This window comes from Vulpes vulpes, chromosome 3, assembly GCF_048418805.1.
Source record: "Vulpes vulpes isolate BD-2025 chromosome 3, VulVul3, whole genome shotgun sequence".
Classification (NCBI taxonomy): domain Eukaryota; kingdom Metazoa; phylum Chordata; class Mammalia; order Carnivora; family Canidae; genus Vulpes; species Vulpes vulpes.
Window position 1 is genome coordinate 102,811,911 of NC_132782.1, and position 27,971 is coordinate 102,839,881.

General features: G+C 48.7%; 1 protein-coding gene across 2 annotated transcripts in view; it reads right to left on the reverse strand.

Annotated features, from left to right (window-relative positions):
* Nucleotides 1-27,971, reverse strand: part of ABCC1 (ATP binding cassette subfamily C member 1 (ABCC1 blood group)) — a 141,811-nt gene that overhangs the window by 44,740 nt on the left and 69,100 nt on the right. For both annotated transcript variants that reach the window (XM_072753779.1, XM_072753778.1), the window contains exons 8-17: nucleotides 27,613-27,843; nucleotides 26,537-26,714; nucleotides 25,098-25,259; nucleotides 21,313-21,405; nucleotides 19,286-19,489; nucleotides 9,886-10,032; nucleotides 8,122-8,209; nucleotides 5,272-5,347; nucleotides 3,644-3,770; nucleotides 129-305 (exon numbers count right to left, since the gene is read on the reverse strand). In XM_072753779.1, coding sequence (XP_072609880.1) covers nucleotides 129-305; nucleotides 3,644-3,770; nucleotides 5,272-5,347; nucleotides 8,122-8,209; nucleotides 9,886-10,032; nucleotides 19,286-19,489; nucleotides 21,313-21,405; nucleotides 25,098-25,259; nucleotides 26,537-26,714; nucleotides 27,613-27,843 — 1,483 coding nt within the window. The remainder of the gene's footprint in view (nucleotides 1-128; nucleotides 306-3,643; nucleotides 3,771-5,271; nucleotides 5,348-8,121; nucleotides 8,210-9,885; nucleotides 10,033-19,285; nucleotides 19,490-21,312; nucleotides 21,406-25,097; nucleotides 25,260-26,536; nucleotides 26,715-27,612; nucleotides 27,844-27,971) is intronic.

Sequence of the window (27,971 nt, forward strand, 5' to 3'; positions counted from 1 at the left end):
CATGTGGAGTGGAGCTGGCTAGCTGAGCCCAGTGTGGGTCAGCCCCCCACAATCAACTCACACACACACTAATGGGAGAAGATTTTCTGGCTCACCAGTAATAGGAGCCATGCTGAAGCCATACTGACCTTCTCACCAATCTCTGTCCGGTCCCCACTGGGCAGGATTTCCAGATCTGGGAGGAGGGCACAGGCTTCAATCACAGCCTTATAATACCGTTCCTGTAGCTGGCGTCCGAAAAGGATGTTTTCTCGGAGAGAATCATTCTGAATCCAGGCCTGCTGGGGGACGTAGGCCACTGAGCCCTAGAAGGCAGCAAGACAGACAGACAGACAAGCCTTGGTGATCAAGATAGCAGCCAGCCCACCCACCCACCTGGAGAGCCCTACTTCCCAAGATACTTTCATCACACCCACTGTTCGAGCAAGGGGAAACTGAGTCATGGCAGACTCAGATGCCAGAGCTAGGATCAGACCTCATGCTGGGTCAGTCACAGACTCTAATATCAGGAATTCAGGAGTGGAAATTGGTACAGATGATAGTTCTGTGCTTAATAAGTATTCACTGAATGCTTCCAGCAGCCACTAAAACTCCTCCATCTCAAGAAAAAGACGACCCTGGGGTGCCTGGGTGGCTCATAGGCTCAGGTCAGGATCTCAGGGTCCTGGGATCAAGCCCCATGTTGGGCTCCCTGCTCAGCAGGAAGTCTGCTTCTCCCTCTCCCTCTAGCCCTCCTCCCTTACTCATGTACTCTTTCTCTCTCCCCCCCCCCAAAAAAATCTTAAAAAAAAGTTAGAAATCCCTGACAAAATAAAAAAATAATTTGATTATAGTTATGGTAAATGCTAAGAGAGAAAAATATATGCATCCTTCAAGACGTCTTTTAAAAAGGGAGACCTAGGGCAGCCCAGGTTGCTCAGGGCTTTAGCGCCACATTCAGCCCAGGGCCTGATCCTGGAGACCCGGGATCGAGTCCCATGTCGGGCTCCCTGCAGGGAGCCTGCTTCTCCCTCTGTCTGTGTCTCTGCCTTTCTCAATCTCTCTCTTTCTCAAGGTGTCTCTCATGAATGAATGAATATGTGTGTGTGTGTATATATATATATATATATATATATATATATATATATATATTCATTATATATGTGTATACATATATATATAAAGGGAGACCTAGCTTGGGTCATCACAGAAGGATTTCTCAGGTAAATTTCCTTGATGAAATTTAAGCAAAGACTTCAGTTTCAAAAATTGTCCATTTCCAAAGTTCAGTGTTCATTTCCACGTGATAAAGTGCCAAGAATGTCATTAGAATAAGGCTAGGGGTGAGGGTATCTGTTTCACGTATTTTAGTAAGAAAGTTTTAAGTAATGATCAACAGGTGAGGATAAGCGGGTGTGACAAACGGGATGGAAGAGCATAGCTGGTCAGAGGGAACAGCACAGGCAAAGGTCCAGAGATGAGAAGAACCTAGAACATCCAAGGAACAGGAAGGCAAGTACGACTGGAACGTGGTGTGAGGGGGAAGACAGGTAGGAACGTGCAGGGGAGTGGGGGGCCAGCTCACACCAGGCCAGGGGTCCTTATGGGGAGTGTGGGCTTTTCTGGAAGGGCCAGTAAAGATGCTTTTTTTTTTTAAAAAAAAGATTTTATTTATTTACTCATGAGAGACACAGAGAGAAGGCAGAGGCAGAGGGCAAAGCAGGCTCCTCACAAGGAGCCCGATGTGGGACTCGATCCCAGGACTCCAGGATCACACCCTGAGCTGAAGGCAGATGCTCAACCACTGAACCAATCAGGTATCCCAGTAAAGATTCTTACATAAGGGAATTCTAGGGAGATGAGGCTGGCAGTGGGATCCAGCTGTCCCAAATTTAACCTTCATTCTCAGATAAATATTTACTAAGCTAAACTGCTGACTCTAATGCCCTCACTTCAAAAGAGACCAATACATCACAAAGTCCCAATAGAGGGCCCACAGGTAATTCAGACAAAAAAAAATATTCGGAGAAAATTAATATTTCTAGCATGTGCCTTTGCACGGTAAAATAACCAGTTAGAAATCTGTCAACCCATCGAACCAAATACTCGGGTGCAACCTCAACTTCTAGATCTATTATTTTTGTATTTAAAGGCTTTTTTTGTACTTTTACTTTAAAATGGCAGTTCTCGACCAGGGGCAATTCTGCTCCCCAGGGGACATCTGACAACATCCAGACAACTCTCGGTTGTCCCAACTGGAGGCCGCTACCAGCATCTAGTGGATGGAGGTCAGGAACGCTGAACACTCTACAGAAGCACAGCACAGCCCCCACAGAAGAAAATCATCCAGCCCGAAAGGTCAATAGAACTGCAGTGGTGGGAACCCCATCAATGAAACAGAACACAATGCGGATGGTTTAGAGTCTTCTCCATCAACCTAGGTCACAGTGGTCATTAATCTTATTTTAGTAAACATGCACTTGAGAGCAGTGATGGGACATTTAAAATAACAGCTAAATGTCATTAGTTTAGATCCAACGATTATAATATGTACTTCTCTACTAATGCATACCAGGCTAAAGGGCCTCATATAAACGAAGGATTTCGCTCTGAAATAAAAACAACTACATAAACCAGCATTCCCAAGAGGAGACTTTCAGAGACATTATGCCAACAGTTGTTGAAAAAATAATAAAGAGTATGGGCAAATATGTCTGGGACACACTGGGTGACCCAAAGTTAAATGGGTCTTCTTCACCTTGCGGGACTTCTCAGAGCCTTTACTTTATTAATGTTTACTTTAAGTCACCGAGAGGGAGGAATGCGGAGTTTGCAGCATCTCCCAAGTTCGTGGGAGCCCAGAACTTTCTACCCTCCAAACGACTGCAAGAGGAGTTTGCTGTAGACCACGCTCCAGGAAATGCCGGTGTCCATAAAACTTTGAGGGAAGACTCTTACACCAGGCAAGGTCCTTCATGGGGCATAAGCTAAATGCACAAAGGGGTTCTTGACTTCCAATGAGACTAATCTGGTCAGTGAAGCAGCCTTTTAAACTCTCTCCTGAGAAGTATTCCAACTTAGTTCAAAGTACTCTGTATATTTAAAAACCAATAAAAACTGTGAGTCCTTCTTTTAGTCCCATATTAAGAATCCCAGGAATGCTTGGGATTTAAAAAGTTTTCAAGAGGATTCTCTAAAAAAAAAAAAAAAAGATACAAATAAACACTTTTACGTTTACGTTTTGCTACATTTATAAAAAGTGATACAGAGAGATGCATGTACAGAAAGAACAAGCCAGAAAGACTCATGCCACTAAGACCATGAGATGCACAGGGGGCCAGAGACCAGGAGAGGGTGAGCGAGTGAGGGAGAGGACCAGGGAGCACCCATGTGTTTACTCGGTATTTATGGAGCACCTACTACTTGCTGGGCGCTATTCTCGGGGCTGGAATATGACAGGAAATTAGTGAGGCCAACTCTTGCCTTCTAGCAGGGCACGGGGAAGAGCAGAGAACGAGAGAGGAGGAGGGAGTCCTGGCTGCTCTTGCTTCTATCGAGGGGCTGTCGGGAAACAAAACCCAGGATCGCACTTGACCTTCCCCTCAGGCCGGCAGCCCCCCCACACCCAGCCAGCTACCCCTCACCTGCCCAGTCCCCGTCCTACCTTGATAGCCACATGCCCCTCCACCTTGTCCATCTCCGCCAGGAGTGCCGAGAGCAGAGATGACTTTCCGCAGCCCACCTGGCCCACCACGGCCACCAAGGAACCTTCCGGAATGGAGAAGGTGATGCTGAAATGACACAGGTGCTCCGCGTCAGCCGCGCCCTCCCCCGAACAGGTGGCGGCCCACCGTGGCCGGATGCACCCCGAGCAGACAGAGGCAGGAGGCAGGTTTCCTCGCTCCGGCTCTGCTTTCCCACGGATGCTATTATGGCTTCATTTCAGTGGAAATACTGTTAGACGTTTGCTGTCACTGGCTTGGTCAATGCTGTGAATCTGTGGCACGGCCACACGCATCATACTTTTGCTCTGGTGCGGAGAGGGGGACGGATGGCGGGGCCACCACAGAACACGAAGCACAGTGAGGCAGCTCCTGGGACTGTCCAGGCGGGAATGGAGTATTTTTACAGGCTGAGGAGAGAAAAGGTATGGATTGGGAAAGGTTTAGGGAGTTCAAGGGTGGGAGTGGGGTGGGTGACTGGAGCAAGAAGACGACAGAGATGAAGAGATGAGAGAAAAGCTAAAATTGAAGCAGGCAGGACTTAAGTTAGACATGAGAACTTCCCAAGCATGCAGGGGTTTCCAAGGGAGGTGTCAACAAAGATTCTTTTCTCTAGAGCGTTCGCCACCTCAGCTCCCACGCAGGCCTGTTTCCTGAGTTAATACACAGCAACAATGTGGCCATCTGGTGAGGGGGTAACCATTAAGGGGTTTGGGGGATAAACTTAGCCCTGTGTTTTGGGGACTCCTATGGGGAAGCCTGACAGAGCCAGGGGGCAAGGCCTCCCCAGGTCAGAAAGCAGTAGAGAGGCACCTGACAAGTGGCCCGGGAAACTGGGGCAATTCCCTGGACGCTGTGTGCTGTGGGAAAATGAGGGCTGGGTGGGAAGAGAGGGGGACTCAGGCAGCCGAGGACCCTGGACGGGATGGAGAAGAGGCATGTGTCCTGGGAGCCAATCCCTGCTGACAAGCATTCCCTTCAGCAGATCCCAGCCTGCCTGCCACCCTCTGCAGCATCACGGCCTCAGACCCAGCCCCGCCAATCCGGGTGCGCTGTCTCTCCCAGCATGTGACTGGCCCAGGGAGGGGCACATGACCCAATGTGGACCAGTGAGACATGGGGGGGGAGGGGTGTCTCCAGCCCTGGTAACAGGTACACTCCCAGCGGATGGGGCCATTTGCCATCATGAAGGGAGAGGCAGCTTGAGAAGGAAGCAGCACGGAGGGAAACTGAAGAGAGACAAGATGGAGAGAACCCTGATGACACCAAGCCCCTGGATCACACTGTACCTGAGAGTGGCTCTCACTCATGCAACCCAAAAATCTCCGTTTGTTGCCTATGCCTATCTGTGCAAGGCTTCTGTCATTTACAATCCAAAGGAACCCTCTGTGCCAGCACACTCGCACCTGCTCCTTCCTGCAGCCCAAGGGGAGACGACTGGACCTACTTCCCAGATGGGTAAACTGAGGCTCAGAAAGGCAAAGTAGCCTCTTCAGTGTCACAGAGTGTGGCTAGAATTCAAACCCATGTTTGGTCAGAGCCTTGTGGCTCTCTTGACATCCCGGCTTACCCACTTAGCGTTGGAGGGTCGCTCCGGGCCCACGTGAACGTGGCATTCTTCACAGTGATGCTGTTCGTGCCCCCACCTGAAAAGCACCAGCAACAACATGTCAGGCAGAGATGATGGAAGTCCTGAGACTGAGTGTGAGCAGGAGGCTCTCGCTTTTTTTTTTTCCCTAATCTTTGTTTAGCTCAATGCCAGATGTGAGACACTTGCACTAGGCATTATCTGGTTACATCAGCCTCGGTTTCTAAAGAACCCCAACCAGACCCACAAAACAGAAGGAAACCACAACAGGGCTCTGCCCCGAATGACAGGAGGTTGCACCATCCAGATGCCCATCTGGCAGTGGTCGGGGGAGGGGGGGACCCCCGGGGTTTCCGCAAGGCTCTGTGGCTCCCTCACCCCATCTTGGGAGGATCAGGCAGCTGTGGGCAGCCCAGCAGGAGGCAAAGTCAGTGGGGAAGCAGCAGCTCTCTCCATCAGCCTGACACCGCCCCCCCGCCCTCACCACACCCTAGGCCCTTCCTTTATGTTCAAGCGGGGTCCCGGGCCAAAGTACCCAGATTGCAGGGCTGCCTCCTAACACCTCTCCCCAGATCCCCCTTCCCAGGCTCACATCACAGGAGGTCAGTCTTTCTGAAACACCATTCACAGACTGAAAAGGCAGGAGGTGGGGTATCAAGGGGAGGATCAGGGCGTTGGGGTGGGCAGGGCCCTAGGACAAAGCCAGCATTCTATCCACAACAGCCCTGGATTCTCAGATCCTGGCCCCTCTGTCCACATCTACTTCCCCCCTTCCTGTCCTTTGACCTCATGTCCCCCTTACTTGAAACAATAATTTCTAACTCTTCATTATGAGTCTCCTTAAAACCACTTAGAGATAAGATGGATGGGCTTTTAAGCTATCAGAGAAAGACATTCCCCCCCCCCAACCCCACACACACATCAAAGAAACAAAAACCCCCCAGCAAGAGGAAGTTACTGGTTAACCTAACCTCACCCTCCCTCCACCCATGCCCTGCACCCTGCCCCCTTGCAACACAGAACGAGGAAGAAATTGGAAGGTGCTATTTAAGTAATTTAAGAAAAGCCTCTTGAACCAGACAAGCTAGAAAACACCATACATGGCTGGGAGCTACCAAGGTGGCCTCGTCAGGCACCCATGGAGTGTAGATAAACACCTCAAAAAGTCAACCTGTCTAAGAAGGGGGTGCTGAGGCCTGGACCGCACCAGGAAGCCTGGGGGTGGTTTCCAATAGGACCCCCGCAGGGAGCTGGGAGCTACTTTAGGAACCTGAAATCTCCCTGGGCTGCCCCAAACTTTGGCCCCATGTTACACAGAGAAATGTGACCCAGGAGGAGATGGCACTGTACCATCTACAGGGTAGCAGGGGAGACCAGGTCCTTGGGACGTCAGAAACTCATGACCAAGGCCAGGGATAGCAGGAAGAGGATTCCAGCATTCTATAAATAGGGGTCCTCAATGGGGGCAACTTTGTGGCCCCCTCCCAAGGAACATCATGTCTGGAGACAGTTCTGGTTTGTCAAAACTGGGGTGGGTGCCACCGGCATCTAGTGGGTAGAGGCCATGCATGCTGCTCAGCATCCTGTAGTTCAGGGGATGGCCCCCAGAGCAAAGAATGCTCAGGCCTCGAACGTCAGCAGCACTGGGGCTAAGGAACCAGCCCTAAAGGGTTGAGTTGCAAATGTCCCAGATCCCTTCTCTCTCCCCCAGGGGAGTAACGGCCACCACGTGTGCAGACCAGGCGCTGCGCTAAGTGTCCTGCACACCACCGAGGATATCTGAAAGCCTACTAGGGGCAGGCACTGCTCAGACCTTTCAACAAACGAATACACGTGTTTGTTCCCCTGACCTGTATTTACTGGGCTCTGGAGCCCAACTCTATGGGTCCAGTCCCTGTGCCGCCGCTGCCTAGCTGGACGGGCTCGGGCAAGTTACTTAACTTCTCTGGGCCTCACTGTGCTTCTCGGTGAAGTACAACAGCTAATAATGACATGGACCGCATACCGCTGTGGTGCTGGGCACACAGTAGGTGCTCAGCGAATCTCCCTATGGCAACACTGTAGAGTGGCTCAGAGCAGATTCCACTGACTGGCTGTGGGTCTGAATCCTGCCTCTACTTCTTATTAGCTGTGCAGTCTCGGGCCAGTGACTTAAGCCAGTTTCCTCATCTGTAAAATGGGGGTTTCCACATTTCCAATGTGCATGATGGGAGTGTCACTCAAGTGAAAAGTAGTCACTGTCAGTAATGCATTAATATTTATGATTAAGTGCTTGGACATACAGCTGGGAATAAGATCCCCACTCAGGGCGGCTGCCTAGGAAATGATAAATTACTGAGTCACAAAAGACAGAAGCCTACCAGTACAAACCCACCACGTAACACTGACACATAAAAATAATAATAATAAAATAAAAAAAAATATAACACTCTGACACACAAAGCCATCTTTGTTCCCATTACTGAGATGGGGAAACAGGCTCGGGGCAGTCAAGTGACCTGCCCAAGTACACAGAGGCGGTCAGTCTCTGATGTCCTTGCTGTGCCTGCCTGCCCATTGGCCCAGAACAGTGGAGATCTGAGCCCCAGAGCCTGCTCCGTGTGGGAGGCCTCACCCTCTGGCGGTCTCGTAACCAGAAAACACCAAGAAAATAGAAGTTGAAGTTTGCCAGCCTGGGATATGCAAGATAAGGCCCAACGCCCACCCGGCTCTGCAGAGCTCCTGCTCCCTGGGGCCTCGCAGGCAGGCTGAGGGTGCAGCCACCCCCAAGGGGAGCCTCCATGCCATAGGGCGAGCACAAGGGTGGCACAGGGGAACTCAACACACACACACCGTCTTTGACGGGCCTTCGCTCAATGCTGTCAGGCTCTAGCTCCTCGTGAGACAGGAAGATCCGGAGGCGTTTGAGGGAGACACTTGCCTGCAGAGAAAGCAATTGCAGGCTGCAGTTAGTTTTCAAAGTATTTTTGCAAAACGAACAGTTCGAGGCTAACTTCTCATGGTTTCCCCTTGGTGTTGAGAGGCCACATCCTCCCTCCTCTCTGGAGGCGTGGTGTTTCCCACAAGAGTGTGCCTCAGAATGAAACACAGAACAGGTTTTGGTTTCTTGTGTATTTTCCTTTCAGAGCCCACAACGGGCATTAAAAAAAAAAAAGAGGGCAGGGGGGATTAAGAAAGAATGACAAGAGGCAGTGGCCCTGTGTAGGGGGACAAACTTGCCACCAAGTGGCAGGGGGAGAAGCAAGAGCTGGAGAGCTGCTGCAGAATGATGACGATCAGCAATACTGCGGTCCATGCTTTGAGATGGCTAATGGATAGTATCTCCACAGCCCCTGTCCGAAAAAGGAAATGCTATCATGTGACATGATAGAGGTGTAAGCTAACACCCCAGCAGTCATCTGGCAGCCACACACCGAGGTGTGAGATCAACACATTGTAATGCCTTAAATGTACACAACAGGGGATCCCTGGGTGGCTCAGAGGTTCAGCACCTGCCTTTGGCCCGGGGCGTGATCCTGGAGACCTGGGATAGAGTCCCACATCAGGCTCCCTGCATGGAGCCTGCTTCTCCCTCTGCCTGTGTCTCTGCCTCTCTCTATGTCTATCATGAATAAATAAAATCTTTAAAAAAAATGTACACAACATTATATATCAATCCTATCCCATAAAAGTAAATGGAAGGGAAAAAAAAAACCCACAAAACAACGGAAGAAGAAATGCACGCTGAAGCGTCTAGGGGTGAAATGTCAAGAGGTCTCAGGTCAGCTTTAAAATTCCTCAGGGGTGCCTGGCTAGCTCTGTCGGTGGAGCCTGTGACTCTTGATCTCAGGGTGATGAGCTGGAGCCCCGCGATGCGTATGGAGATCACTTAAAAATTTAAAAAAATCTTAACACAAAAAAACAGAAAGAAAAGAAAAAGAAAGAAAAAAAAAACAGAAAAAAGAGAAGAAAAAATTTCTTTGGCAAAGAAAAGAAGGAAGGAAGCGGGGGAGGGGTAGGGAAGACAGAAAAAGGATTAGATGAGCCAAGTGTGGCAAAATGTCGAATCTGGGTGAATGCTACAGAGTTCGTTATTATACTTACTGTTCTGTTCTCTCCCTACTTCTGTGGACATTTGAATTTTCTCACAACAAAAAGGGGTTTCATTTACTTATTAATTTTTTTAATAAAAGCATACAACCCAAGTTGTACAACCAAATCTTAAGGTGGATCTGTCTGTGTGGCTGAAAATCGGGTTTTCAGTATGAACATGTTCAATGCTGGAGAGAAAAATACAAAAAAATACCACTAGTTGCAAAGTGTAGGAACTTTCGCAGAGAGTGAAAGTGTGACCGAGCAGACGGTTTCCTCTCTTTAGAGAATCACTGCCATAGACTTTAGGGATTTGGGGCCAGTGGGGGTGCTGGGGGCGGCATTTAGGCTGGGGTTTTCCCCAACAGTGGGCTGAGGCCTACTGCTGGTGTGAGCCTCATCAGGCCAACCTCGCACAGTGGGACAGGTAATGCAGAGGGAGCCGCATAGAGGGGGATTTGTATGTGCTTTTACCACATTTCCCCAGATCACCCCTCCCTGAGGTCCCTCCAGCTTCGCCTGTACCTGCACGATGCTGCTGATGACCATGGGGAGAATATTCAGAGGGAACCGGAGGATGTTGAACAAGGCCAAGGACACGAAAGCTTTCTGGGCGTCAAGGATGTTGTTCTTGTCGACGGTCACGTAGACAGCAAATGTAGACAAGGCCACCTGCAAGCAGAGCGTATGGCAATGACTTGTGTCCCTGTGTCAGAGACACAACCGTACCAACAGCACTCCCTACCTCGGCCAGGTGGTGTGTTCAAGCCCGCCCCACAATAGGCCACCAGGAGGGCAGTAAAAAAAGCTGAAGCAGTGTCTAGCACACAGCAGGCACTCTCTAAACACTCCCAAGGATGAACTAGATCAGATCAGTGAGTGACCAGGAGCTGAAAATCCTGGCCTCCGCACCAACCTTCTCCAAAGCAGGTTGGACAGACATTCTGGGGACCCCATAACAACGCCTGGTGCCTCCTGGCCTTTGCTCCTGCAGTTTCTCTGCCTGAAATGACCTTCCCATCCAGATGGTGGCCTGGTTCCTCCCTCTGACCCGTTGGAAAGGTTGCCGTATCCCTTCACCCAAAACGACCCGCTCCTGCTCTGCATCCTTTTATCCTGGCTTATGTGTCTTCATAGCAACTTCCATGACCTTTTACCGCAGAGCCATATGTATTTATCGTCTGCCCCTACACTACAGTGTAAACTTTACAGAGGCCAAGGACTTAGGTTTTGTCCACAGCGGTCTCCACAGGGCAGGTCTCCAACAATCTTCAGGGCACCCAGAAACACCCTGGGCAAGTTGCCTCCTCTCCCTGTGCCTCCTGTGTCTCATCCGTGAAATGACAGTGGAGGTGGAAAGTTAATGGCACTGTTTAAAATTTCTCCCAGCTCACAGAATGTAGGATTTTGTACTCCCAGGGAAGGAACATTGAAGGGGAGCATGGGGGGAAAGCAAGCAAAACTAAGAGGCAAAGGTACTCTCTTCCTCACAGAATCAGACGTGCATTAAAGCCTCGTGATTTACTACCCAGGCTCCCAGCCAACGGGAATTCGGCCTTGGATGTTTGAGACAGCAGGACAAAGGGAGGACACTCAGTCATCCGGGGCTGGGCTGCTCAGCTTGGGAGGGAGGCAGGAGACCAACAGGTAGGTTTCCAGGCCTTTCCCTCCTTTACTGTTGGGGACAGACAGGTGCCAGGTGCTGCCAGGCAGGGCGAAGAGCAAGTGTCCTACGAGATCACCGAGTACACGTTGTCAGAAGCAATGTAGACATCCCTGGATCCCGACAGATGGACACAAGTCCCCGCCCCCACAGGAGCCACAGGATCCCAGAGACAGTAGAGACTTTCACTGTGGGAAATAAACTGCCCAGGCCCCTGCCCTTCTGAGCTCAGAGCAGAATGCCTGGAAGTCAGGATGCTGGCCTGCGGGCCCTGCCTCTGGTTTGTGGCGTGGTCCAGTGCATTTGCAGGGTCAGAGTCACCTCATTTCCTTATTACATACTGGCAGGTAACACAGCTGAAAAATTAAAAACCAACAGCTCTGCCCCGTATTGGCTGTAGGACCCTGTGCATGTCACCTCCCCTCTCGGAGCAAGCCTCCGCTTTCCTATCTACAAAATGCGAATCATGATACACCTTTGCAGGGCTGCTGGCAGCATGAAATGAGGCACTTCTGCAAAGTGCTTATTTTATCAGCACACTGCCCCGGGGCACAGCAAAATGCAATATATGGCAGCTGTTTTTATGTCTGGTTACGGGCCCCAGTCCAAACTCGTTGGTCCGTTCTTCCAAAGAACCTATTAACTGGGTCCCAAGAGCTAGGCGCTGCGAAGTAGAGAGCTGGTTCCTGTTCTGGCTCTGACATTAACTAGCAGGATGACGCACCAGCCTCTCTCATCTAAAGCAACTCTAACTCAGAACGCCCCAAATACATCCACCCAAAGGAACAGTGTTCGGCCATAAAAAGGAACATGCACTGACACCTGCTACCACAAGGATGGCCCATTATAACGTGATGCTCAGTGAAAGAGAAGCCAGGATAGACACACACACACACAAAAAAAAACCCGTATTATGTGATTTCATTGGTTTACATCCAGAATAGGCAAATCTATGGGCCCAGAAAGAGATGAGTGCGTGCCTGGGTCAGAGAAACAGGGAATGACTGTCAATGACTGTAGGGTTTCCTTTTGGGTTGACAGGAATGTTCTGGAATTAGATAGGGCTGATGATGGTTGCACAACCTGGTGAATATATTAAACACCTTAGGGTTGTCCACTTTAGATGGTTAAATTATAACTCAGTAAAAATACTAAGGACCAAAAAAACCATCTGTCTAAAGTCAGTCCATTTTACTTAGTACAGAAACCAAAGTCTTGATTCTGGATCCAGGGCAATCCCTTCCCTGTAACTTGCCTGACCTCCTCCCCTACCATCCTCCCCCCCCCCCCCCCCACTCCTTCTGTTCCAGCCCCACTGGCCTCCATGGTTATTCCTTCTATGGAGCGGGCACTGTCCTGCCACAGGGTCTTTGCACATGCTCCTCCCACTCCCTGGTGGAAGCCCTCACCTCCACTGGCCTTTACTCAAGTGTCGACTCCTGAGTGAGGCCTTCAACCATCCTATTTAAAACTGCAAGCCCTCCCTATCACTCTGGCCCCAATCTTTTTTTTTTTTTTTCCACAGCACTTACAACAGCTTAATATGCTATATGGGGTATTTATCATGTCTACTGTTTATCATCAGTCTCTCCCAATCAGAATGAACGACCGCTCCATGAGAGCAGTGATTTCTCTCTATACTAGCCACTGGAGCATGGCCCAGATACTCCATGTTTGTAGATGGATGGATGGATGGGTGGGCAGGAGAGCATTCACTCAGAGAGGTCTCCTCAGCACTAGGGAAAACCAGGCCTCAGGCATCTCACCACCACAACACACCAGCCCCCTTAGCGCAATCATTGGGGGGTGGGGGAGGCTGGCTGGCAGCACAGGGCACGTGTAGATAGGAAACAACATAATGTGGCCCCTGAGTCCACAGCCCTGGCTTCTCCAGGAAGTGGAGGTCATTCTTCATCAACTATTAACTGAGCACCTACTCTGTACAGCAGGTTTGGCATTCCTGAGACCCACAGTCTAGGAGAAATGGGTACTGAGTGAGTTCTCTTTAGCAGGGGGTATATTTGGAAGTGTGTGGAGACAAGTGGGGTCAGCGAAAAGACTGGAGCAGTAGGTGAGTTGGGGAGGGTGTGTTGCCAGAGCCTCCTGAAGGTTGAGTCAAGGATGTGAAAAGTTTTTTGCAAACAATTAAAAACAAGTGTCCCGCAGAAAGAGCTAATAGTCCCTCCACAGTGAGAAATGTGGAAAACAAATCAACCATCTACTCTAGCCCAACCCCTAAAACACCTGGTGTCTCTTTGTGTGGACATCTGTTCATTTAGTCTGCCCAACATCCATTCCCATTTCTAGTAACAATCCCCAATTTTCTTCTGGGGGACAGAATCTTTCCAAATTTGAGTCTATGAGGTTTGGTCAATTGCTCATGGTCTACCCCAAGCTTCCACAGAAGCCCTACAACCCTCGTCAATCCAAGCATCCCACCTCCTTGGCCCCAGTGCTTCTGGGATAAGCATGAGGCCAACAGCATGTGCCACAGTGAGACCCAATCCCACAGCTTTGCAGAGAGTAATGGGAAAAATGGGTCAATGGGCCCTCTCCCCCACAGGGGCTACTAAGATGACGGGATGAACTGTAATTATGTGGTAAGCAGCTCCCTGACAAAAGAAAACAGAGAATGCAGAGCTGAGTGATGGAGAAGGGGTCATTCCCTTTGGACCACCTAGATCTAGCCATGCCTGAAGTCCCAGTCATGCTCAAAACCAGCAATTTCCTACACTTTCCAGTTTTGTGACTCAAAAGGCCCATTTTTTTCCACTCTAGTTAATTTGAGTGAGGTTTCTGCCAACTTCACGACAGTTCCTAACACAGTTTATTTAAATCTTTTACTCATTCAGTTATTCTACATTGTATTTACCGAATGTGCACCACGGGCCAAGTCCCCTGTTCTAGGAATACAAGCAAAAACAACAACAACAAAGGTTAAGGTCCATGGATGATCTGATCAGCGGAGAAGTACACAATGGATAATTACCAAATGGAATAATAATTATCCTAACGAAGGGAGATAAGGGTAAGAAGGGGGGAAGCTTGCAAACCTTCCAAGACTCAAAATGCTAAATATTGACCGCTGCCTGGGGGATACTATTTTTGGAAAGTGCATTAAGTGTACATGATAGATGCCAGGCTCTGTATTTCAGAAAAACAATCCCATTAATCCCACCCAAATGGCATCCTTGCTCTTGTCTGACCTCCCCAGGCCTCTGTCTTCCATCACACCTACCGGTGGGTAAACACCTCATCATCCTTGAAGCACAGGAATTTGCCAGTGGAAAGAACATGCAAACACCTTTCAAGGGAACCAAAGGCTACATATTTTATCCTAATGTAGTCAGAGGCTACAGTGTCTCGGCCAGGGCCAAGGTCCCCAACTGACACCCAGGCTCATCTGTTTCATGCCAAACAGCTTAACCAACTCCATCTCTGGAAGCTCACTGCCCCTGCCCTTCCCCACAACCGCCCCCCCACACACACACACACTGAATGGCAAATTCAAGGTCAAGAAAAGCCAGCCCGCCCCTTCAGCATCTCTTGCCATGGCTTCCTAATGAAGATGAGGACCGGAGATGTTAAGTGAAGAGCCAGCACATTTGAGTGATGAGCTAGAAACTGGACATTGGTTAGAGGACCCCATGTGCAGAGCCAGGCCTTATGGGAAAAGGTTCCCAAGTGTCACACAACACACATATTAAACCCTGTCAACTTTCTCCCTCTGGCTGCAGAGCTCTTCCTATTAAAAAAAAAAAAATGCAATTCAGGGGCGCCCTGGTGATTTGAGTCAGATAAGCATCTTCTTTCAGCTCAGGTCATGATCCCAAGGTCCTGGGATCAAGGCTCACATGGGGCTCCCTGCTCAGCGGGGAGCCTGCTTCTCCTTCTCCCTCTGCTGCTCCCCCTGCTTGTGCTCTTTCACTCTGTCAAATATATAAAATCTTTAAAATGATTAATAAATAAAAATTTTAAAATGCATTCAAGGGGTGCCTGGGTGGCTCAGTTAAGTATCTGCCTTCAGCTTAGGTCATGATTTCAGGGTCCTGGGATGCAGCCCTGTGGCAGGCTCCCAGCTCACTGGGGAGTTGGCTTTTCCCTCTGCCCCTCCCCCTCCCCTCCCCCTGATCTCTCTCTCAAATGAATAAAACCTTTAAAAAAATGTAAAATTTAAAAAATAAAAATGCAATTCAAAACACTTTGGATTTCTGCATGACTTGCCATCATTTGTGTGAAAGTAAATAAAAGAAATACAGAAGTTTAGTTACATTTATTACATATATACAGTCACTGTTTATGCTGCTGTATGTGCAGGCTTTCTCTGGAAATACTCAGAAGAAACTGGTACAGGGAGAGAAGCTAGGTAGGTGATGGGGGGTGTGGGGAGCAAGACAGACTTGTGGTTCTCACTCAACCGGAGGGACACCTGACAGTGTGTGGAGACACTTCTGATTGGGGGAGGTGGGGGAAGAGGGGTCACTTGGCCTCTGTTGGGCTGAGTCCCAAGATGCTGCTGAGCACCCTACAATGCTCAGGACAGCCCCCCCCCCAACAAAGAAACAAAGAATTATCGGGTCCCAAAAGTCAACAGTGCCAAGGTTGAGAAACCTTGTCCTAGATCCTTTGGAACAGCTTTAACTAGTTTTATCATGGGAATACATTATTATTTTTATTTTTTATTTATTTTATTTTATTTATTTAATCATGAGAGACAGAGAGACAGAGAGAGAGAGAGAGAGAGAGAGAGAAGCAGAAACACAGGCAGAGGGAGAAGCAGGCTCCATGCAAGGAGCCTGACGTGGAACTTGATTCTGGGCCTCCAGGATCACGCCCTTGGCTGAAGGCGGCGCTAAACCGCTGAACCACCGGGGCTGCCCACATTTTCAAAATAAAATGTATCACATATACAAAGGAGAATATTTCACAGTTATAAATGCATTAAGACGATTTAACAGTTTAAAAGAAAACAATCAAATATAACTATTAATTCCCATATATAACTACCAACCGGTCTTCTAATACATTTTACTTCTGAAAATCAAAGAAAGCCATCAGACACCTGGGCAAAGTTGGGGAGACCAGAATGTTCTCAAAGAATGAGCTAGCAGAACCTTCCAGCCCGGAATGCTGGCGCATGTGAGCCGGAAAGGATCTAAGGGAACTCAGAGTCCTAGAACAGCTGAAAGATGTCACTCTGTGTGCCAACTCCAGTCAGCTGACAGTGGTCACCTGGGTGTGGCTTCAACAGAACTCAGTGGGAGAGAGCCCCGCGACGATTTGTGGATGACTGGTATGGACATGGGAGTGGGGGGCAGGCAGGGGCCCATATGTGACACCCCTAGGGCCCCACCCCTTCATGTTCCATACATGAAAACCCAGATGCAGGGAGGTGGACTAAGAGCTCCGGGGCACACGGTGGGCTGGCAGCCAAGTTCAGCAGGCACCCCCACTCTAAGCCAGGCGTCCACACCTGCTTATGTTTGGCCCATGGGCTTAGAAGAATTTTACATAATCAGATATATTTTTTTGAAATATGAAAATAAGTGTTTTTTTGGTGATATGTTTTTTTAATATATATTTTTTATTGAATAAAATTACTGAATAAAATAATTGAAAAAGTTATTCAAAATATTCAATATTCAATAAAATTATTGAATAAAATAATTGAAAAAATTATTTAAAAATTGAATGTTTTAATATATATTTTATTTTATAATATACTATATTTAAAATATGAATATTTTAATATATTTTAATATATATTTTTTATCGAAGTTCAATTTGCCAACATATTAGTGTAACACCCAGTGCTCATCTCGTCAAGCGTTCCCCTCAGTGCCCATCACCCAGTCATCCCATCCTCCTGCCCACCTCCCCTTCCACTACCCCTTGTTCGTTTCCCAGAATTAGGAGTCTCTCGTGAGAAAAATTAGAGAGGGTGACAAAACATGAGAAAAATAAGCGTTTCTTATGACTCAGGAAGCTTTTATGAAATTCAAGTTTCGGTATCTATAAAATAAATTTTTACGAGAATGCAAGCACACCCACTCACACGGGTGTTATGTACACTCTCCTACACTAGCAGGAGAGAAGAGCTGCAACAGAGACTGTACGGCACAGAACGTCTGAAACGTTCACTAGTTGGTCTTTCATAGAAAAAGTCTGCTCACTTCCGCTTTTTGCCGGTGTTTCTCAAACTTTAACCTGCATACCAACCACCTGGGTGGACAGGTGGGTGATAAAATTCAGGTCCTATTTTAGCTGATCTACGGTGCAGCCTGAGTCTCCATTTCTGAAAGTCAGGTGTTGCTGATGCTATGGGTCCACAGGCCATACTCCAAGCAGTAATGATCTACTCCACTGGTTCTCAAACTGTGTACCCTTTGCTGAAGCACTAGCAATCCGGAGAAACTGGGAAATCTATTAGAAATGCAACCACTCAGGTCCTACCCAGACCTACTGGCTCTTCTTTCAACCTGCCTCCCACGTGATTCCGACGTGTGTGCAAGCGTGAGCATCAGCTGCTTTCCACTGTACTGCCCCATGTGCAGGTTCATACTCTGGGAGACATGAGCCTAAGGTCAAACCCAGTGTCAGAAGGAGCATACTTTGACAAACACTGAAAATGTGCAAGTTTCCTTAAACATTCCACCTGTGACCCAGCTAAGATGAAAGGGGCAATACTGTCATGGAAGAGTTTCATATGTGTGAAAATGTGTGATTTTAATTCAGAGAAACTTCCCATAAGAATATATATCTGCCAACATAACTAAGAGACAATAATTATTATTAGCACAGTTTTAAAATAATAATGGTACAGTTAAGAATACAAAGACAGAAAGAAAAAACCAGCCCGGGGGGTGGGGGGGCATGATCCTTAACCATCCTTAACAGCCAACTGTACCTAAGGGGTTTACAGAATCCATCTTTATATGGTCTCCTATTTGGGGGCAGCTTTAGAAACTAACTTGTGGGCACCTGGGTGACTCAGTTAAATGTCTGACTCTTGATTTCGGCTCAGGTCATGGTCTCAGGGTCATGAGATCGAGCCCTGTGTTAGGCTCCACACTTGGCAAGGAGTCTAAGTTTCTCACTCTCCTTCTCCCTCTGCCCCTCCCTCCCACATGCACGCATGTGCATGCTCTCTCTCTAAAATAAATAAATCTTAAATTAAAAAAAAAAGAAAGACAAGAAGAAAAAACACTAACTTATACTGTTATCTTTAAACTTTCAAAGTTGACCAGCCAGGGATAGACTCATTAAAGGATCCACGACATGCATACTGGAACATTCAGTGCAGCATGGATCATAATAGCAAAGACCAGGGGACTACCCTGGGAAGTCAGCAACGGGAGATGGGTTACTTTAACTATGGTACATCCGTGCACTGGACAAGCATGCTTCATGACAACAGATGAAGCAGATCTGAACGCATGAAGGGAGAGGTCATCTGTCAAGTATAAAAAGGGTACAGAAAGAACACTATGCATGCATGACTCTATCCAAATACATTAAAAATATTTTTAAAAAATTTTTATGGGCTACATTCATAATTTTTTTTCTGAAAAGATACACAAAACAGTCACCTTGGAGGAAAGGGACAGACGGAAGGGGAAGACAATATATTTTTCATTTTATGACTTTGTTTGGTTTCATTTATTTTTTTTTTTTACATTGATTAATATTTGCTGAACTACTGTGCGCTGTTTTAGGCTGAAGGTACAGCTGTGAACAGAGAAGACAAAATCCCTGCCTTTCTGGAGCCAACCTTCTAGTGGAGAGAGAGAGAGAGGTGGTAAATAAGTAAATTTTAGAGAGTGCTTGGCACTGGCCAAATCCACAGCTTGTGACCCGTCGGCAACAGATCAGGGGGCTGACACCATCATGTAGCTTGACTATGGTAGCAGAAGAGCGGAGTGGAGTTCAGCTGGCACGCTTCTCGTACCAAGATTTTCTCCTCGAGGGACACAAGAGACCTGCCTGACATCCTGGCACAAATTTCTTACCTTACCGCAAACCTAGGAACCACTGGTTCCTGAACTGGCTACTTTTGAGGATCCCTTGAGCTGGAAGCTACTAAGTGCTATGAATAAAGTAAAGCAGGAGAGCTGAGGAGCAGGGGCGGGTGGCAATTTTTCAAAAGGAGTTGTAGGCGAAAGCCTGGTTGAACAGTGACCTTTCAAAAATATTCAGGTGTGAAAACAAAACAGAAACCAACAAGGGGGTAGGGGCCCAGGGGCCAGATCCAGCTTCACTCACCAGAAATGGCGTGCAGACCCAGGTGAAGGTCCCCACAGCGGCCAGGTAGGCCGATTTCTTCAGCACCTTGAGCTCTTCCTGCCTGATGGCCAGGACTTTGTCTTTGAAGGCCAGTTCCCAGGCGTACAGCTTTAGCACTTTGATCCCATTGAGAATCTCATTCATCAGCTTGATCCGGTTGTCTTTGCTCTTCATGTGTGCCACCTTCAGAGATGAGAACAGTCAAGGCCACAGCCAGGGAGACCCACTTCCAGGCCCGGCAGCAGGCCATCAGCAGCATCCCCAACCATGAGAGCTGGGCCTTCCCAAGGCTGGGAAAGCCGATCCTGCGGTCCCTATGAACGCCCACCCCTAGCCTGCCCTTGACCCTGAGAGCACAAAGGACTCCTTTACCCAGAGGAAAAAGCCTGCTTTGGAGCATGTTAAATTGGATGCGAGACACTTATTACATTTAGACTTGAGAAGCAGAGACAAGAACCCCGCAGGCATCCAGGGAAGGAGGGCAGGGGTCCTGTCCCACCGATCCAAACGCAGGAGAGAGATTGATGCAGGGGTTTTGTGTTGTTTTGGGTTTTTTTCCCCTCTCTGTTTCCTTTGTCTCTTTACTGAGCCATACGCTGTGACATGTTGCTAACAAGAACCCTGTCACTGAGTGCTGTCTGTGGTCATTCCTGGCTCATGGATGAGGATGATTTTTAAGTCATGTGAGGTCAAAGTCAGGGACTGAAGCTGTTTCAAAAGCAGGTCACTCAGGGAAGCCAGCATAGCACTGGAAGAAAGGTGACAGTGCCCCTTCCTTGCCTAACCTCCTCCCACCTGCACCTGCTGTGGCCTCATTCCAACAGGCCCACGTCCTGGACTCCTCTCTCTTCCTGCATCATCTGTGCGGTCAAGCGCTCTCATGTGCAATTTTGCAGGCACATCGTAAACAGCCATCAACTGGGGAGCAGAGAAATAAAACTCTGGCCCCTCTCGGTTACGGACCATTTGGCACTACTTCAAGAAAATGAGGTCAGATTATACGACATGCCACGGAAAGATCCCTGAGAGGTGGTGTCAAATGATAAGACCAGGCTGCCAAACAGGCCCATGTGTATAAAAACTTACATGGTGGTGATGCCACATGACACACACACATAGGCCCACCAAGCCCACCTGTATAATCAGATCTCTCTATAAATACACGTAAAGTTCTAGAAGGATTTGCTTCAGCGTGCTCACTGGGATTGAGAGGACAGGGAAGGGGACATCCCCTTTTAAATTATATACTATTCTATCAACTGAATATTTTTTTTTATAATGGGAAGGCATGTGCTCTGTTACATGGATATTTAAAAACTTAGAAAGTATCAAACATTTCTGAAAATAGTTGAACGCTCTGCCTAGCATAAGGTAGTGGGGGAAAAAGGAAAAAAGTCAGGGGTAATTTTTACTCAACTTTTGAAAATGTACAGAAAATGCATAAATGACTGAATTCTATGGGAAATATGGAATTTCTCAGAGACTCACAGATGTGATTTTGGTCAATGGTCTATGAGGCTTAACTGTTTCAGGAGCTCTCAACCTTGGCTGTCCATCGTAATCATCCAGGAAGCTTTAAAAACTGATGCCCAGGGTATGCCTGGGTGGGTCAGTGGTTGAGCATCTCCCTTTGGTTCAGGTAGTGATCCCGGGGTCCTGGGATCGAGTCCCATGTCAGATTCCCTGCAGGTAGCCTGCTTCTCCCTCTGCCTGTGTCTCTGCCTCTCTCTGTGTGTCTCTCATGAATAAATAAATAAAATCTAAAAAAAAAAAAAAAAAAAAAAAAAAAAAAAAAACCCAAAAACTGATGCCCAGAGCCCACCCAGACAATGCAAACCAGAATTCCAGAAATGGAGCCCAGGCATCAGCATTTGTGAACGCTCCTCAGGGGATTCCAACAGGCACGCAGGGCTGAGAACCCCAAGGGCCTACATAGAAAGAACTCGCTAAAATCCCAGTGTTGAAAGAGAGCCCAGCTTGGAGCCCTATGGAGACAGACACCCTACCTGGTAGGTCTTAGTCTTCATGGCCATCACGGCATTGAGGGGAACCATGAGGATCATCACAGCCACCCCAGCCAGGACAGACGGGCCCAGGTTCTAAGGAAGGAAGAGAACAGAAGCCTTCAACATGGGCTTCCCTGGCTGAGCACCCACTATGCCAACCCCACAGACCTGGCCGAGCCCATTCAGGGCACCTGCATAACTGTGACTCAGCAATGGGGCTGTTCAGAATTTTTGGATCTATTCCTGAACATCTCCTGGGATCCCACGACCCCTTTAAGAACACACATGTCCGGTATCTGAAACCCCAGGGGACAGGTGAGTTTCACATATTAGAACGTTAGAAAGGTGGGGTGCCTGGGGGGGCTCAGTTGATTGAGCCTCTGACTCTGGATTTTGGTTCAGGCTGTGATCTCAGGGTCCCAGGATGGAGCCCCGTGTCAGGCTGCTCATCAGGGCGGTCTGCTTCTTCCTCTCCCTCTGCCCCTCCCCTGGGTCGTGAACTTACTCTCTCTGAAATAAATAAATAAATCTTGAAAAAAAAAAACTTTAGAAAAATAATAAGGTGTTGAATAGAAATTAGCTAACACAGCCATCCTAATGGTTGATCTTGTTTAAAGGTCTGCTTACAAATTTGGCCCTTGGCTGGCAGCTGGGAGCCTGGATTTGGGGAGGGCTCCCACCATTCTCAGAACTGGCAAGAGTGGCTCAGTGGGCCTCAACTCTTTGTACAAACAACATGGTTTATGCTGAACCCCTCTTTGTCTCCTGGGAGTCTGCAAGTTTGGTATGTGCCAAGCAGAGGCAACCTATAGACAAAAACCCTGGGCACTGGCTCTCTACCAAGCTTCCCTGCCTGACAGCATTTCACACGTTGTCAGAACTTGTTGCTAGGGAATGAAGTGCATCCTGCGTGGGTCACCTGGGAGAGGACTCTTGAAATCTGTACCTACTTCCCTCTGATTCCTCCCCCTGCGTCTTTACCCTCTGCTATTCCTGCTGTAGTAAATTAGAGCTATGAGTCCTCCTCGCAACTCATCCACCTGGCGTGGTCTTGGGGACCTGCTGACACAGGTGTGTCCATATACTGCATGACAGGCCCACTGGGGTCCTAGCACAGCACTCTATAATCAAACGTATTGCTTTCTCAGCAGCAAAATAGGAACATTTGCACTGAGACAATCATCAAGATCATAAATACTTCATATCAGTTCAGGTCAGGTTATGGCACCAAAGGAGCCAAGGAAACTTTCAGAGCTCTTGGATTTGAGGATTTGCAGAGAAGAGGTCATAAACTTGTTCTATCATCCCAGTTGCAGATGAGGAAAATACCCCCGAGAGAGATGAAGAGGCCAAGATAAGATACAATCTCCATCTTTTAATTTCGACACCTAAAAAGAGACAGGTTGAGAAACTGGCCCAGTATGCATGTACTCAGCAGGTACACACAGACGGAACTAGAGGGTAATGTGATCTTTTTTTTTGCCCTTAAGCATTCAGAAAACCAGGAGCATCACTCTCTTCCAAGTAATCACCCATGGGGGTACCAGTCCTAGTCTCCCAAACAATGCTGTTGCTCCTAACGGTTTCTGTGAAGTATCTCTTCCCAAGGTGATTAATCCACCTTTGAGAATGCAGGTGATTTCTACCAACAACCTAAAGCATTCAGAATGAACCTGGATTACAAAAAGTAATTAAAAGATACCAAACACGAGTAAAAAACACCATGCACCTGCATTGACTCCTCCCTTCATCCTGACATCCCTATGACGAGAGATACCATTGTCATCACCAGTTTACAGAAGAGGACAGACATGGTGAGGCTTAGCGACATTAAGTAAAAAGGTCACAAACCTAATAATGGAAGAGGCAAGAAGTGAACCCAGGCAGTCTGATTCCTGAGCCCAGAACCACCATCACTATCCTATACTGTGTTTTTGACAGTCAGAGAAATCCTATTTCTATCCAAACCAGTGGTTCTTAACCAAGGAAGAATTGCCCCCAGGGAATATCTGGCAATGTCTGGAGACATATGGGTACACCTGGGGTTGGAGGCTGGGGACTGTGTTATTGGTGTCAGTGTGAACAGGCCAGGGGCACAGGACAGCCCCCCAACAACAGAAAATTATCTGGCTCCAAATGTCAATAATACATTCAGCAACCCTCATCTAAAACAAAACAATTTTCTTAATGGTTCATAAATCAACCCTGAAGGCCAATTCTAAAAGAAGTGTTCCAAAAATATTTCACCCGTGGCTGAAATTTCTGGAGAAGTGGGTACCCCAAGATGTCAGCCCAAAAAGACATTTAGATTCTGGTATTTATTTCTGTTTCATTGCTAGAAACAATTTATAATCATTCATCTTCTGCTATATAAACTGACAAAAAAATGTAAACTACAGTCAAATCAACAGATGATTTGCTGTGCACCTATTAGGCACCAGGCCCTGCTGGGACTACACTCAAGGAAAATAAAAAATAAGGCAAAAACAAGACACTGAGGAGCACCTGGGTGGCTGAGTTGGTTAAGCATCTGCCTTCAGTTCAGGTTATGATCTCAGGGACCTGGGATTGAGACCCATGTTGGGATCCCTGCTCAGCGGGGAGCCCGCTTCTCCCTCTGCCCCCCACCACCTCGTGCTCTCTCTCTCTCTGAAATATATACATAAAATCTTTAAAAAAAAAAAAAAAAAGACACTGAGCCCATGAGTAACGGATACACTTACCAGAAGAGGAGGGGCTGCTACACCAATCAGCAAAAAAAACTATTCCAGAAGGTAACATTAGAGGAGCTTCTGCACTAAACTACTGGGATTTTAAAAAGGAAGAAACCCACGTAATCAAGAGGGAAAAGGAATTAGCGAAAGTGGCATTCATCACAGCCCTGAAAGATGAGTAGGACGCCACCCTTACGGAAGAAGGAGGGAAAGGAACTCCTGGCAGAAGGAAAGGCCCATGCAAAGGCTCAGAGGTGACGAAGGATAAGGCACGTGTAAGGCCAATAGCACCTCATCAACTTTTCATTTTGGGAACTGCCCCCCTCTCCTGTGGGCATGTGACCCGGGCTGGCCAATGAGAGAACTCTGCCTCCTGTATCACAGTGATTGGCTCAGGGGTGTGACTAGGACTGTGCCTGGTCCATCAAAGCTCTCCAGGGGGCTCTGGCTGAGGAAATGAGGACTGCAATATTTTCTTTTCTCTCAGCAAAGATGATAAAAGACCAAAGGTATGGAAGCCACCGAAGGAAATCATAGAGAATGAAGTCAACTCAGAGGCAAAGAGGGCCAAGAAATGATGGAGTGAGCCTGAGTCCTTCCAGCACTGAATGAACACCTGGATCCATCTATGCCTGAAGCCATACCCTGTGCTCTGCAGTTACACACACTCCCTGTACTTGCTTAGACTATTTTAAACTGGATTTCTATCCCTTGTCACTCAGAGAAATCTTGACCAAAGCAGTTCGGGACCGGTGAGTACAGGAGTTTGGTTAGTGTTTGGGAAGACACGGTGGGAGAAATGTGGTGCATTATGTTCTAAGGTTGTGAATTACATTCACTGTCAGAAAAAGGACAAATGCAAATAAGTATTGTGCTACCAAAAAGAGCATAAATCCAAACACAGAGGAAAGGGATAAAATACCCAGGACTTGCCCAACAGGCCAGGAGAGAAAATGTGAACAACGTCAAGAAAAGGCCCCAGTTCTTATCACCGACACCCACCCCCTCGCCCCCACCGCCCACAGGGGTGGTCCCTCCCTTCACACAACAGGGACGACGTCAAACACACACCAGCCACAGGAGGTAGAGAGCAAGGATGACTTGCAGAGGAGCTGACCAGATCATGTTAATGTATGTGGCCAGGTCCATGAACCTCTGGGCGTCCACAGACATGAGGTTGACAATCTCCCCGACGGTGGAGGATTTTCTGGCTGAGTTGGTGATCACCAATGCCTGCAGGACAACGGAGAGGGAGAGAGGGTGAGTGTGGCAGGTGAGAGTCCAGGCCCTTCCTCCAGGCCCCCTAGGAGGAGGACGACAGCTCAGAGCAGAAGGCCCACTTCTCTTTTCTCCTCCCTTGCCGCCTTATCTGCGTTCCCAGCTCGTCTGTCTCATTGTGAAGGCCCAGCTCTTATCAGCAACACTCGCTGCCTTGTCCTGACTCCTGAAACAGGGAAGGGACCCCCGAAGGCCCCTCCAGCAGGGCCTCACACACTTTAGGTTGCACACATGTCACCAGGGAAATCTGTTATGGTTTCAGACCTGGTAGGACTGGGGTGGGGCCTAGGACAATGCATTTCTAACAAGCTTCCATGTGACACAGATGCTGCTGGTCCGCAGATCACGCTCAAGGACTGAGGTCAAGGTCGGCGTGTCTCAACCTTGCCATCACTGACATGTGAAGCTGGGTATTTCTTTGTGGTACTGGCTGGTGCATTATAGGGTGTTCACCAGCATCCCCGGCCTCTACCCACTACATGCCCCCACCTCCAGCAAGGACAGCCAAAAATTGTCTCCGGACTCTTTTCAAACATTCCCTGGAAGGACAAAATTGTTCTGGTTCTCAAACATGGTTTCACACTCTTAACTGGGGAGTTTAAGATACTAGTGCCCAGATCGCCCCCTCAGAGACCCTGATTTTGTTCATCTGCGGTGCAGCCTGGACAGGGGAGCCGTGAAGTTCTCCGGGTGAAGTCTAAGGACAGACGGGGCTGAGCACCAACCAAATGGCCCCCTCTCCTGACCATCGCTAGGTAGTCTCTTCTCAACCCATGGACTCAAGCAGCATCTGTCCCAGAAGCTAAGAAACTGAAGGAAGCGAGAAATTCCTCTTAAACTGGATAAGCATGAATGCTTGCTAGGTACTCCACTATCCTGGGAAAGGACCACCGGCTCAGCTCAAATGGGGGGTCGGAACAAGTTCCAATAGAGCATCAATGGCAGAGTGAGGATCCGAACCTGGATTTTGCCAAGTCGAGTACCACCTATGAAATCCCGTTCGTGGCGGACGCAGGCCTCAAGGAGATGCTACGCACCCACCCACCCTGGACATCGGCTCTGCTGCAGTGTGATGCCTGCTGGCCGATCCTGGCCATCTGTGGTCATGTGGGCCACCCTCCCGCTACCGCTCCAGAAGCAAGGCTTGAAATCCTCACGGCAGCTCCCACGGTGCCCCGGCCCGGTCCCCACAGATCCTGAGGCTACCACAGGTGACATCCGGCCTCACCCACCTTCCGGTACACGGCCCCGATGACGGCCGTCTTGATCCTCATGCCGCTGACGAAGCAGATGTGGAAGTACTGGTGCAGCACGAGGGTCTGCAGGCAGGCGCTGATGAAGAGCAGCGCGGTGTACAGGTAGCCCTGCCAGTCCGGGGCCTTCTTGTCGTTCACGAAGTTGATGAGCAACCTGTGAAGGAGCAAGGACAGAATGATGGGACACTGACACACGCGCCGTGGGGAAGGTCCTTCCACTTGGGCATTTCGACCTCCTCGGAGCCGGGCGGGGCGGGTGCTACTCCTTCCAGCTCATGCGGGAAAACAAAGCCACAGTGGGGATGTGACCACGCAGAGCGCCCAAGCCTTGGGCTTCTCATACCGACTGCTCTGTTCCATCACAGGACAGTCACCCAGAGGTGAGAATACTCTCACCCAACCTGAGAATATGAGAGGCAGGGGGAGGAAGGCAAAGAAAAGGAACATGGGGCCCCAAAGAGACAAAAAGAGAGAGGTAAAGGGGGGGGGGGGGCTCCTTTGTGAGGTTCTGTGTTCAGGCTGCAGGCAGATGGATGCACTCTACCTCGTGGGTTTTTTGTTTGTTTGTTTGTTTGTTTGTTTGTAAGATTTTATTTATTCATGAGAGACACAGAGAGAGAGGCAGAGACACAGGCAGAGGGAGAAGCAGGCTCCATGCAGGAAGCCCGATGTGGGACTCGATCCTAGGGCACTGGGATCATGACCTAAGCCATGGGCAGATGCTCAACCACTGAGCTACCCAGGTGTCTCTCTGGCTCATGTTCGTACTCTTGGTTTCCCTAGACAATCCTCTCCCTTCCCTCCTGTGGCTTCAGGGAAGGTGGTTTCTATTATAACCAAAGTTATAATAGAACTGAACCCAAATAAACCTGAGTTCAGATGGCTATCAATGCGAAGCACTAATCAAAGCAGGGGGGACAGAGAGGCTGGCTTGAAGCCCCTGGGGGACATACCCTAGGACCCCAAGGCAGTGGTCGGGAGTGCTGCTGGTGGAAGGAGGCGGAAGGTCAGGGACACAAAGACATGCTCAGATGAGAGGGAAGGGGTCTTACTTTAAGATCTCTGGGCCAGCAAACATCATCAAGTCATGGAGGGCCTTGAACAAGAAGCTCATGAGGAAGTAGGGCCCGAAGGTCTTGTATAACACCTTGAATAGAGACGGCTCGCGCTCCTTCTGTGGGGTCTTGACAATCAACACCTCAGCCTCCTCGTTCACGTCCACCTGGGAGCCCCCTTTTGGCTTGGCAGGATCCTTGGAGGAGTACGTGATCTTCCTCTGCTGTCTGGAACACAGGGAGTGTGGAGTGGTTGTGGGGTCTTCTGGAGACTTGTCTGGCCAGCCGGGGGTGGGGGGGGATGAGGGCCAGAGCAGTCCACCCCTTGGGGAGGCCCAGCCAAAGGAAACCAGCCA